General features: G+C 35.7%; 1 protein-coding gene across 1 annotated transcript in view; it reads right to left on the bottom strand.

The window, feature by feature from the left end:
* Positions 1-14603, bottom strand: part of LOC145296271 (uncharacterized) — a 146322-nt gene that overhangs the window by 68326 nt on the left and 63393 nt on the right. The window contains exon 3 of the mRNA XM_080142474.1: positions 2893-3067. Within this exon, the coding sequence (XP_079998600.1) occupies positions 2893-3067 (175 nt within the window). The remainder of the gene's footprint in view (positions 1-2892; positions 3068-14603) is intronic.

Raw genomic sequence — 14603 nt, 5'->3', positions numbered from 1 at the left:
AGAAATAAAGCAAAAAGATAGTAGAACTCCTCATAAAACAAAAAAACTGAAACCGCAAAATTGTAAATTAACTATGAACCCTTCCCCTTAAAAAATTGTAGTATCGGCATTTATTGGTGCCATACCAAATAGTTGTGAAGGGTTAAGGAGGATAGACTGACTGAGAGAAGTATTAGTCAGACCTCCACTAGATGAGTACAAAGAGAACTGAAACCTTGGGGAGCTTTGTTGCCATTCAAATTCCAGTGAAGGCTGATAGTCATTGCCAGTAAGAAGTGAATGGCAAATGACTGTTGCAATAACACAAATAATTTCCAAAGTTACCCAAAGTGGTTTAGAGTACTGGGAATCTGGGGAGACTTATTGCTACCCAGACTCCAGGGAACACCACCGGTTGTTGTTAGTGAGTAATCTCTGGTGATGACCCATGTAAGAACTCCTAGTGAGTACAGATAATAATATATCTGAAGTTAATATTTTATCATTTCTTTGTCATTAATAGGGCTGTGACAACAGAATATTCTTTTTATTGTCTTGGCTCTTGAGTATATATCCGTTAATATCTTTTTGGTTCTTGGTTGATTAGCTGAGTCAAACTGTGTTGGATATATACTCGAGAGTCAAAAGAATGTAAAGAATATGCTGTTGTCACAGCCCTAGTCATTAATAGTTTTCTTCATACAAAATCAGTATTTAATTCTGATTTGTCAGTTTTTCTTGTGGATTATTGCAGCATGTTAAGAATAAAATATAATTTGAAAAGGAATTATTTTCAAATGGTTTTTATTTTAAAGAAAGGGACATAATTCTGTATTTGAAACCAAAATATACATTTTATTTTGCAAACAGACTGGCATGTTTGAAAACAAATGAAGCGAAAGAACTTACAAGTAAATACAATACCAAACAATGTCGGTTTAGTTGTTTTGTTTTATGGCATATCGACCCTTTTTGACAAATCCTGTAATTTTAGTAAAAAAAATTTTATGCTTCAAATTCTTTATACGTTCAAATATTTATTTATGTTGTTTGGTTTGTTTGTTTGTTTTAGGGCATATTGAACGTTTTATAATTATTTAATGTTGAATCCAGTAATTTTTGAAAAAAATTTTTTGCTTCAAGTTTTTCTATCATTAAATATTTATCTATAGTGTTTGGTTTGGTTGTTTTGGAGAGGAAAATTGGTCTTGTTTTCGACTTTGCAGCACATGATTTCTTCTTTAAAATCAATAACATCAATGGTTGATCGATTTTAGGCCCAAAAGTCAGCATCTTTTTTTATTATAAGAGAGTCACCACTTATTAAGGTCCAAAGGTCACTCGAGGATAAGAGTATAATGTAAGGTGGCAGTGTAGTAATCGTTAATGGTGTAAGTTGGACTGAATTGGATAATTGGATAATAAAAAGGGGACGGTTCAACACAAACTAGTTTACATTAAACTTGAAGGCTATGATATTGTAGTCAGCCAGGAAGCACGCCAGCAAAACAGTGTTCCACAAGTAGAAAATTCTAGGAAAGAAGCTTTGTTCATGGAATCTAAGTTTAGATTTAGGCACAGGGATAGTGAGAAAATTGTTATTAGTGGTTGTAGCTAGTTGAGTGTTTTTTTGTGAAAGTTCAGCAAGGAGGGACCATAGATTGTAGCTCAGACGAGCACCTGCCATGAAAATAACAATAGAACAGAGACAGACTAACAACATTTCTTCTATGGGAAAGAGGTTGCAGGGAAGAAAAAGTGGATGACCTACTAGGTTTCAAAGCTGGTTTTGAACTCTGTCAAGGCAGGATAGAGTGTGCCGAGCAGCTCCTGAGGCAACACTACTCCATTTTAGGACGTACTTGGATCTTATACAGATGGAGGATTGTACTGGCAGTGAGATACCTATTGGAGCAGTAGAATGCGCCAACCATTTTTCCAGCGATCTTAGCAACAGATTTGATGTGTATGTTCCATTACAGATCAGGAGTGAAGGTCAGTTGCAGAAGGTTATCAAGACATGGTGCTTCTCTAAGATGAGAGCCATTCATTTCTATTGAGGCTTGATGAGGGTCAGAGCGATTATGATGAAAAGAGAGAAGCTTGGTTTTAGATACATTAAAATTAATCACCCACCTTTTCCCCCATTGTACCATGTGTTCAAGAGAGAGAGAGAGAGAGAGAGAGAGAGAGAGAGAGAGAGAGAGAGAGAGAGAGAGAGAGAGAGAGAGAGATTGCTGGTATTTTCAGACATTCTTATCGGACAAACGATACTTGATACATATCGTTAGTAATATACAATATATAAATAATATCAGTCAAACGAGTAGACAACAATTCTTAATAACTCAGGTCTCAATAATAATAAAAGCACTCAATAGTAATAAGAATAATTGTTAAAATTTAATAGTAAATTAAACATATTGAAAAGATTATGTTTATTTTATAGTTTTAGTTGTATTGACTGAACCAAAGTATTGTTTTGTACAAAAATAATTTTATTTGAGACAAATTTGTTCGCTCAACTCTAATGATCAGTGTCACAAAGACATTGAAACAGATGACTTTCATCTGTAGAGAAATGGGGAAATTCAGCCAGATTTCCCAAATTTAACCTAGCAAGTGTAAGTTTTCGTCTAGCTGACAAACAACCTCAGTTGTCCCACTGGATATTGACACCACATTAATACCTCATCTTCTGTTAATTATTGGGTAGAGGTTAGTTTATTCGGAGGTAACACGGGCCGTCTGCCACAACCCTTACATATTATAAGTGACAAACAATAGAATTGTATCTGCAGTCAAGAAATGATAGCACATCTCCCCTTTTTTCCTGTTTTGAAGAAAATAAAATAAATAAAATACAAGATAGGTTCCAAAAATGAACACAAATTTATTAAAAAATCCACTTACCGTTCTTCATTTTCTACAGGACTCTGAGTTGATGGTTTCTCCTTTTCTCGATTACCAACGCTTGGGATGGCATCTGGTTTTGGTAAAGCTGTGGCGGCAGGTTTGTCCTTGATACGGCCAATGAGGCGATAATAATCAAGAAAAGTGCGAGCTAAATTACGTCCAAGTTTCATATCTTAAAATTTATAGTCAAGGATTTTTTACTTTACATGATGATATAAAACGATCTTTATAAGAAATTAAAAATTAAACTATAAAATGATAATAATGAAAGCGTTTTCCTAAAAAATAATAGAAAAATACCAGGACATTCTTGCACCACTTTTATATCTTCTTGTGAAGATTTAAAATTGATATATAATACTACTAAATCTTATGCATATAATCTTTATTCCAATTCTTATCAAAATTCATTGCATGATTTTGATTCTTGAAAATGTCTAAAATTTAAGGCTTTAGTTTAAGTGTCTTTAAGAAAAAATTGAAATTCAGGAAATCGTACTTAATTGGTTTCTAATAACTATGAATTAAATTTAATGGAAATCTGAAATATTTGAGTTTCCAATTTTTTAATTTTAAGCTTATTTTTCTTGTTGATGTTCATTTTCCTTTTACATAAATTTCTATTCTATATGTTTTTCTTTCAAAGCTGACCGTTTCCCTGATAAAATACTACTCAAAATATTCCATAGTCATTTTAGCTCATCTATTATATAATAATTACATAAAATAATTATGCTAATTACTTTTACATTATTCGAACTATAAACATAAAATTTTATAGCAATGTTACTCTACATTTTTCTAATAAAAAAATCTATGAGTGCATCTGAAAATCAGAAAATGTATTTCACCTTGTTAGACCCAGAGTAATGTCCCCTTGGGAGAAAATCGGTTTCCTAAGCCAGACTTATACCTTTGATAAAAACAGTTGAGATCCGTACATCTTGCTACAAATACAAAATGAAGTCATGTGATTAAGACCAGACTTTTTCATAATTTGCTGATCAGATGTGCAGCAGGCAGCTTTGGTTTCAGGGATCTTTCTCAATAGAAAAGACATCACAAGAAAATTTAAGTCTTCACATTACCTTTTTACATGAATAACTTGTGTATTTTTATTGTGTGGAAACAATGTATTTCTCTGTGTAATTTTTTGTCCTAATTGTATCCCATATTGCTTTATAGTTTGTCATAGACAAAATATTAATAAATGAAATGTCTTTTGTCTTCCATAGCTTTTTAACTGTTTTTTTCTTTCTAAGGCATGTAGTGTTATTAATATACTGCACAATGAATTTTAGAAACTCTCCATGTACTCAGAGAAATAATTAAAATTCTCTACTCACGCTTGCTAATCTTTATAAAATAGAATATCAACATACCAAATTTTAAACCTCTTATTTTAATGAAATTTAAACCAGTTAAATTCTAATTTTAGAGATTATTTTAAGCCTTCTAATTGATTAAATGAATACTTTTATAACACGTTTTTGAGATCATAACTTTAGTCTAGAAAGCTCTATTTTAACATATTATTACTGTAGAACAATGTTTTTTTAACTAATTTAAAAATTAGATAACTGTTAATTGATGTAAAATGCAAGGAAGAACTAATTAAAGCAGTAAAAGAAATATGTATATCTTATAATTTAACATATTAACGCATCTTTCTAGATTTTTAGTAGACACAAATAGTGTTTAAGTTGACAAATCAACATTATACGGATAATTTTCATTTGTTATTGTTGTACCATGTTATTGGCACTAAAATTTATTTTAAAATATACTTAGTCAAACCCAGGCGATTGCTAGTATGACACATTTTAAATAATCATCTAAAATAAAAGATCAGCTAGGGAGATGATTCATATTTTAGATTAAAGAATATAGTAGGAGTTATCTACATCAGAGGAAAACAAATAAGAATTAAAAACTAGTTTGTACAGAAAAAAAACACAAAAACAGGATTTTGTTTACCTTTAAGGTAAGCAAAATCCTGTTTTTGTGTTTTTATATTTTGCATGTTTATTTCATTCTGTGATGGTATATATCATTTTAGTTTTAATTTATTTGAATAAGTATCTCTACATAAGTAGACTTTTTCCTCTCTCATTTCTTATCCTCCTGTTTACCCAAGAAAAAAATATTTATCCACATGATAGCACCTTGATGGAAAATGGTGCCTACTATATGTGTTGACATCAAAATGTATAAAATGAGATATCTTATATTCTCACTTTATAGTTCTACTAAACAAGTTATAATGTAACCATTGGCGTTTTACAATCATATCAAAGGATTTTCTTTTGAATAAATTGATCCTCAGTGTTTTGAATTGTTTTTGCAGGTGGAACCATTGTGGCTAGGAATGATCTTGTACAACCCAATATAAATTATGTATTTATGTGCATAGATATCTATTCGTTTAAGGGCTTATTATGATCAGCAAATTTGTAACATTACACACGTTTACACATAGACGCAACACGTAGCAAAGTATGTAGCAAGAGATATAGGACAAGTAATAACTGAACTCCCTTTTTTAACAACAATTATTTCCTCATTCTCCTGCCACACGTGACTTTACGTTACGGCCGTGACGTCATCCACGTCTCTAACATGATCGTCTTCTCTAATGTGCTCTTTCTCCTGTTTATAGTATTTTTCTTTTTTCTTACTGTAATGTCATTTTGCAACTGCTCGGTTTTTGTATATAGCCATCATACGCGCATCCACATTCTGTTACAAATCAAATTGAATTACTCTGATCACTTGTCTAACTAAAATATGAGTCAAAAATGAGTTTTGCAGACACTAGCGACCATCCTAAGACATTACAGGTTGTAATCTATGGAAAACAGGTGACCTCATTTGAGGAAGGGTCATATTCTTTTTACTTAGAGAAACAGTTGATGCGAACCGATAAGGCAATAATATTGGAAAATTAGGAGTCTCAAAAATCAGCACACTCTAGGTTACAGTGACCTCTTAAAGGAATGAGCTAACATGAGAACCAATAATGAAGGAAGGAAGAAAGGGCAGATAACTCCATAACAAGGGACATTAAATTAATAGTAATAATAACAATTAATCCTCTACTGTATAATAAAGACCGATTTGTATTTCTTTGTATATAAATAATGTATGCCCTAACATCCCGTCATGCAATTAGTGATGCAACTCTATGATTTTATATGAATACTTTTGCAATATATCTTAATAAATAGTGATTGCGAACATTTGCGCTGAATGATTTTTATTGTCATTTTCAACAGAGAGTATACATTAGTATAAGAATAAACATTGATTCAATATGATTAAAAACAGACATTCTTGATTGTTCTAAGGAACTATAAGCATTCACTAAAAGGTTGTTCTAAAAGTGTTTTTTATCTGAAGGCTGTGAAGAAACTTAAAGAAAAACTGAATTAACTGATATGAGATATCTAAAAAGGCACAGAACAATCTACTTTGATGGATGATATGGAGGGTTTGTTAACAAAATTCATCTGGGAAATAATGTTTTAATGCTTAAAGGAAAATAACTCTTATATGTTAAAGTTATCTCCCTTGCTAATTTTTAAATTTGATTGATCTGTCTACCATATGTCTTGCATATTATCAGACGATAACAAGTGGAAATATTCAAATGGCGGATACATATCAACATCGGTTAAGACACAATTAAAACTTCTTTTCAGAATAATTCTTTCGGTTGTTATATTGTTAAACTAACAGTACCTGCTTACCAGCGTTGTCCGGTGGAAGCGTGCTCCCCTTCCTTGAAAAAAATTAAAGAACGGTTGTTGCTATAGTTGTTGCTGCTGCTGCCCAACCTCCAACCTCCTCATGCTACGAACGGGTTTCGGAATAGACACCCCCAACTCCTCATCGTAAGAATGGCTTTCAGAACGCATTAGGCAGCTCAGGTGGAGAGAGGTGAACCCCCCCCCACTATAAAAATCACATTTAGCCGTTGTAGCTTTGGTAACGTTGACTGGTTACTTACTGGCCTCTATGACTAAAAATAGTTCATCTCTAAGTTTTGTTAAGAAACAGAAATTTATATAAGAATGAAAACATGGAATCCTTTCCTAAGGAAATGAAACGAAACTTCTTTCGTGTATTTATAAATTTTTTTTTCTAATTAATTACTGCAGTACTTGGTTTCAAATAGTTCCCCTACCACCGTAACAAATAAAAAATAAAACCAAAATAAAAATAAAATAAACCTAAAAACAACTAAAAGAAAACACTCCAAAAACAAATGAAGGTTTATTGTTTCATTTTGATAATAATAAAAAAATACACAAATAAAATATTTAGAGAGAAAGAAGAGAGAGAGAGAGAGAGAGAGAGAGAGAGAGAGAGAGAGAGAGAGAGAGAGAGAGAGAGAGAGAAGCAAATAACTCCATGTTGTTCAGTAATCGCTTTATTTAATGTATAACGCCGGCCTCCTATCGGTTTCGTTAGCAGAATTGCATTCTGGAATAAGGGATTCCTCTGATTTAAGCCAATCAGAATTTAGGGAATGTTATAAGGGAGAATTTATTATTTTTCAAATCAACGGATGGGAATTTAAAGTTTGGGCTATTAGTTTATGAATCAGTTATGAAGAGTGTAGCCACAATATCCATATCATGTGTATAAATCCATGTGGTGTTTATGGGGATCAGTAAGAGGACTTCAGCAATAGGGTGAAAAATCGGGGCTACTACCTCTGTAGGTTAATGCAATAGTGCTGGTGTTATTCCTTGGAAGGATTCTAGGATTTTATTTAAACACTCATGTCATGTGTCAGAAAAATATTTATAAAGTTACATAAGATAGTGGCTAATAGGCTAGACCTAAGAAATTTGTATGTTATTGTAAATCTGTGGTATTTTGGTCCAGAGGGGAAAAACCGCACCTCTTTTATTATATATTGAGATAAATCATTTATTATTCTTGATTTCAATAGAATCGTTTTCGTCCATTTATGTCTTCATATTTGTATTCTACCATTAATAAAGTACTTCACAACATAACTAGATTAGGTTTGGTTTGGTTAATTTGTTTATGACATATCAACCCTTTTCACGTTATTTAATGCTGAATCCAGTAATTTTGGACAAGTTTTTATGCTTCAAATTCTTTATATCTTGAAATAGGGTATTCGATTTGATTGTTTTGTAGAGAGAATTTGTAGTTTTTGTTTTTGATTTTGCAAAACACGATTGAGTTTTACAAAAGGAAAGGCAAAGACAATAACATCAATGTTTGATGCATTTTAGGTGAGGGAGCCGATATCGTCAGACAGCCTGATCTGTTAGCCAGTATATTTAGATTACCCATACTGGTTTGATAGTTGGAGGATGATATTAATTCGGACGAAAAATGTGCAAGGTCATGTTTAGTGAAAAATGCACTGATAGAAATTTTGAGATTTTAAAATAAGCAAAAGTGACTCGTAGGTTAGTTCAGCACGCACAAGAACAAACAATTGAAGAGGTACAGAAAGAAAACAAATGAAATGAAAGTACCTCCTCCAAAATACATGAAAAAATACAAAAGTGTGAAAAAATTGTTGTAACATCAAACAAAGTAAGCGATAAAAATTCCTTTTGTGTTTTTAAAGTTTTCAATTATAAACCAACTTGCGATGGTAAGATGCTTCAAGAAATGCAGAGAGAATTCTCCCAATAGAATGACAAGTAAATGAGTCCCTTTTAATCTTATGTAATGTGTATCACAGCAAAGAAAAGAGCAAAATTAAATACAAATTTATCAAAACTCCACATAACAAACGCATGTGAGAAAGTTGGAAAAGTAGAATGCATTAAATGAGAATGACAGATTGTTTTTTTTTTACATGGGCGTAACCACTTATCAAGGCCTGAAGGCCACTCAGGGATAAGGGCTATTGCGTGTACAGTAATCAATGAGATAGTATTGTAGTAATCATTAGTATTGGGGGTTTTGATAGAGTGTCTTACTTAAGGGGGCGGTTTTTGTCAGGAGTTTGTTTATGTTAGACTTGAAGACGTCCAAGTTGTAGTCAGGTGGGAAACAAGCAAGCGGCAGAGAGTTCCACAGTCGTGCAGTTCTAAGAAAGAAGCTCTGCTCATGGAACCTATGTTTGGATTTAGGCACAGATAAAGAGTGGGAAAATTATTGACAGTAGTTTCAGCCAGACGGGTGTTTATCGTGAAAGATTGGCGAGGGGGGACGAGGGATTGAAGCTCAGACGAGCACCTGCCATGGAAATAATGATAAAACAAAGACAGGCTCGCAACGTCTCTCCTGTGGGAAAGCGGTTGCAGGGAAGAGAAAAGGGCATCCCCCACTAAACCCCCGAAGTCTATTTTGTACTCTGTCAAGACAGGATAGGCTGTTTTTAGCAGCGCCTGCCCAAATGTGGCAGCAGTACTCCATCCTTGGATGTACTTTGCTTTTATACAGATAGAGAATTGCATCAGTAGTGAGATATCTTCTGGAGCGGTAGAAGGATCCCACCATTTTTCCAGCGTCCCTGGCAACAGATTTGATGTACGTGTTCCATTTCAGATCAGGAGTAAAGGTCAAACCCAGAAGCTTGTCAATACATGGAGACTCCCCAAGACGAGAGCCATCCATTTCAATTGATGCCAGATGTGGATCAGAGCGTTGGTGATGTAAAGATAGAAGCTTAGTTTTGGATGAATTAAAAGTGACCAGCCACCTCTTCCCCCATTGTACCACATGCTCAAGATCAGAGGAGAGAATTAGAGAGAATTTTGTCATTTACATGTGTTGCCATAGATGGTCGTGTCATCAGCATAGATATCAACAAATGATTTAAGTATGTGTTTTGGGAGATCATTGATGTAGATCAGGAAGAGAGTTGGGCCCAGGATGGACCCCTGAGGGACTTCAGCATTAATACTGTGGCCATCAACCATTACTCTTATTAACCTATCGGAGAGAAATGATTTGATGATTGAGAAAACATTTCCAGTAATACCGTAGCTGGAAATCTTGTGAAGTAGGCCCTTATGCCATACCTTATCGAAGGCCTTCGATATGTCAAGAGCAATTGCCCTGGAAAGGAAACCTTTGTCAAGAGATTCACTAATCCTATGTGATATAACCGTTAGCACATCTGCTGTAGATCTTGCAGAGCGGAAACTATTTTGCATGTCACTAAGAAGGTTATTTATGTTGAGGTGGTTGACTACTTCTTTATTTAATATGGATTCCAACAACTTACTCATAACACACAGGAGACTTATTGGTCTGTACTGAGACGGAGATGACTTTTCACCTGAATTCTTAAATACAGGGCATACTGATGAGGTTTTCAGGGTGTTGGAAAGCACTTCTCCTTAAGGCAATGCTTAAACAGTTTTGTAAGTATGGGGGCAAGTTCTGGTTGGAGCTTTTTCAGCACTATAACTGGAATGCTGTCAGGGCCAGTTGCTTTGCTGAAATCAAGGTTCTTGATTAGTTTGGCGACCTCACGCACATATATTTGTATGTTGCATAGAGTGTTGTCTGATATAGGAGGAAATACAGGGAGTTGATGGTCATTGTCGCATAGGGTAGAATTAGCTGCAAAGTTCTTGGCAAATAGTCTGGCCTTGTCTGATGCTGACGAGATGACCTCAGGTCCATTGATGATAGTTGGGATAGAACGCACACTTCTGTTCAAGATCCTGTTTGCTATTTGCCAGAACTGGTGGGAACCAAGCCGCTGCTCAGCTACTTTGGATTTAACAGACTGAGCATATAGCTCTCTTGCATGTTGTATTACTCTTTTACAGTGGTTGCTGGCAGTCCTGAAAGCAGCTTTAGTCTCAGTACATCTATTACGTTGGTAGCTATGGAAAAAATGATTTCTGTGCGTGATGGCAGTAGCACATTCAAAATGGCTGGCTGTTGGTTTTGTTGGAATTTTTTGGATGGTATGAATCGGTCTATGCCTATAATTAACCATTTGGTCAGGTCTGATACTATAGAGGATACATCCTTTTTAAACATGGAATGCAGAAGTAGATCAGATATGAATGTACGGAAGTTGTCCCAGTTAGCCATAGAGTATCGATATACAGTACGGTGGAGGGGTACGTCTGGAGACTTATTACATTTCATTTTTATCTTAACTGTTACAACAGAGTGGTCAGAGGATCCCAGAGGAGATAGAATGGAACATGAACATAGCTCAGGGGATGTTATGAGGAAAAGGTCTAGAAGGCTTGCATATTGACCGGGTGTATCGGGCACACGGGTGGGTTCGTGAACAATCTGAGTGAGGTTATAGGCAATGGCAAAGTCATGACAGAACCTCCCCTCATGATCTGTCTTATTTGAGTGAGTCAGCCATTCCACGTTATGGACATTGAAGTCACCGCAAATGTGAATGTTAGCCGAGAGATGAGCAGACAGGATGTGGTCAATTTTTTCAGATATGCTCTTAAAGATAGTAACCCCACTGTTGTGGGGGCGATAGAGAGCCTAATATAAATGCAGTGGTGTAAGCTAGTGCAACCCGGAAGCACATGTAAGGTAAATTAGGGTCTTCTCTGGAGATATTCCTACCACATGGAAGCCATCTTTGATGTAGGCACATATTCCATGCCCATGGCGATCTTGGGGGTCAGATTTAGATGTTAAGTTGGAGTATCCTTTAATTATGAATTCGTCTAGAGAAGTGGTTGGCCCTATGCCAGTTTCACTTAGAAAGAATATGTCCGGTGTCGTCTCCTGTAATTGTGTTTCAACCTCTGGAAGGTTGGAGCGTAGACCCCTGATGTTTGAGAAGGAGACCTAGTAGTAGGGGTCTATGTTGGAGGATGGGGTTCTAGGTTTATTCGTGTTTCTTTTTTGGAGATTTGTCATGATTGTATATATAAAAAAGCAACATTTTCTCTCAGAAGCCCTTATTTATTTTCTTTCTTACGAGGGCAAAGTGAGACACAAGGTCAGTTTTTAATGTGGAAAAATCCAACTTCCACAAATAAAACACTCTGAATTGGGACGGAAACAAAAATTGTTTCAGTTAAGAAGGTTGTCTCTTTCACTAACTGCAGACAAAACATATAATGCACTTTGATCCTCGATTCAGTCGACTACACTGGATGAGTCTGCAGACTTGCTTTGCCATAGTTCTGAACTAAGAACACAAACTGTACAGATTCAGAACCAACCAAAATTAAATACAAAAATTAATAAAGGAAATTGAAATCATTTTAGAATATCATTTTTGGCAAACAAAAAGAACTGATAATTTAATGCTCCAATGGTCCCTCAAATGGTAATTTAGGAAACCGATACGTCGTATGAGTAGTAATAAAACATATATTACATTGAAACGTAGAATTACATTTTGGATAATATTAAATCCTCTTTCCCCCTCTCTTTATCTATCTCTTAGGATATAAAATAGACCCTCTTTCTCTCCCTCCCTCTTTCACCCTTCTCTGAGATCGTCTCTCTTTTAATTATATTCGTTGTTTCATGCCTCCCAGGACTTTTCTCATTATTCACCTTTTATTTACATTATTCACCCTTCGTTCCACCAACTAAAACTTTCACGTACAGATGACAAGTGTGCACGGTGACAATATACAAACAACATCTGTGAGGAATAAGTTCGTAGCGTTTTTATATTTTCGTTGTTTTTTTTTTTGTTTTTTTTTTTTTACAACGACTTTTTGCTTTTCGACAAAATGTATAATATTCATTCCATAGAGCTGTTCATGACGTAACAAAATTGTTCTAATCGTTTTTAGCTAATTTACTTTTATTACTTTTTAGGATTAGAGATGAAATATCCAGAAAGTAAAAAGCAATATTTTCGACACTTGCTCTTCTTTGCTTTTCATGGAGGTCAAAAAAACAGCTGAAGCAAACCAGGATATTTGCAGGGGAAACAGAGCTGTCATAGGCAAGTCTATAGCTCGGAAATGGTTTGCAAAGTTAAAAAATGTCGATTCTTACGTCGACGACACACCCGCACCCCATAGCGGAAGACCTTCTGAACTCGAAAAAGGACATTTCAAAGCACTTTTGAAGAACGGTCACCGAACAAGTCGTGAATTGGCCGGAAAAATTAACTGCGATCATAAAATGATTCTCAATCATCTTCATTCAATGAGATTTGCCGAAATAAAACCGCTACGAACTTATTTCCCAATCCAATAGTATACTAGACAACACGTGATCTATTTGGTGTAATTTTATCTCCTATCTAGATTACTTTAAAAAAAAAATATATATAAAAATCGAGTTAAGGTGTATCATCGCCTCTATTGAGTTTCGAGAGACAATGGATACCCCCCTGTGAGGGTGGCTATGAATATAATTATGAAGCAAGGACTGCGCAATCCCCAACCACACCTCTCCTTAATCGGCACTGTTTGATTTCAGTGGTAAGGAGAAATCCAGAACAATTGGAAACAATACCGAGATAAGCGGAGATATATTCATTTAAAAAGGGAGTTTAACGAATTTATTCAGAAACTTCAGAAACTTTACTTACGAGGGCCGTGCAATAAGTAATGCCCCTGACCCACTTCCCATAGAAGTAGAGCAACGAAACTTGGCACAGTTATTAGTGTTTCTCTACATAGGAACCACCTTGAGTTATGCATTTCTCCCATCGTTTGATGCAGCTCTGGAGGCCGTTTTTCTAGAACACCCCAGGTTAGTCCTCCAACTACGATGTGACTTCAGAAATCAAGAATGCATCATCTGGGAAACGCTTTCCTTTCAAAAACAACTTCATGGCTGGGAAGAGGTGAAAGTCAGAGGGTGCAAGATCAGTAGAGTAGGGAGGATGGGAGGGGATTTCATAACCACACGCCCATGCTTCTGATCTGGCGACATGTTATCCTGCAGGAGGAGGGTACCTTTGCTGATCTTGCCCCGCCTTCTGATTTTGATAGCTTCCCTTAATTTCCTCAAAAATGAAGCATAATAGGCTCCTGTAATTGTGATACCCTTTGTCAGGAAATCTGTCATCACTACTCCATCCTGGTCCAAGAAAACTGTGAGCATGACCTTGCCAGCAGAGGGCTGCACACTTGCCTCCTTTGGAGGTGGTGAGTCCAAGTGCTTCCACTGCATTGACTGGGCTTTGGTCTCTGGATCATAGTGATGGATCCAGGTTTCATCCTGTGTAATCAGTCTTTTGAAAAACTTTGACTCATCTATTTGGCACATCTCCAAATTCATCCTCGAGCACTCAACACATTCTTGCTTCTGGAATGGTGTGAGCAACCTGAGAATCCATCTGACAGACACCTTATGCATATGCAAATGGTCATGAATGATAGTTTCCACAGACCCTGTACTAATCTTGACATCATGGGCTATTTGGTGAATAGCAATGCGCTGATCTTCCAAAATGACAGCCTCAACTTGACGGACAGATGCCTCATCAATGGCAGAAGGGGGGGGGGACGATTAGGTCTGCAAGCTGTTTCCACAGACTTCCGGCCATGTTTGAATTCACAATGGCAGCGTTTTACAAGGTCATATGATGGGACATTATCACCATAAGTTTCTTTCATTTCATCAAAAGTCTCCTGTGGTGTGCGTCCTTTCAAATACAAAAACCGGATCACTGCTCGGCATTCAACAGGCTCCATTTCACACCTGACTCAGTTCAAACACCTGTAAAATAGAAACAACAATTCGTTCAGAGCTGTAATTTGCCGCATAACCCTTAGAGATATAAATCATTGCAA

The sequence above is a fragment of the Euprymna scolopes genome, chromosome 16 (assembly GCF_053919585.1).
Source record: "Euprymna scolopes isolate OS-2025 chromosome 16, ASM5391958v1, whole genome shotgun sequence".
Taxonomy (NCBI): domain Eukaryota; kingdom Metazoa; phylum Mollusca; class Cephalopoda; order Sepiida; family Sepiolidae; genus Euprymna; species Euprymna scolopes.
The sequence above is the reverse complement of the archived record's forward strand: the minus strand, read 5'-3'. Positions and strand labels throughout refer to the sequence as shown.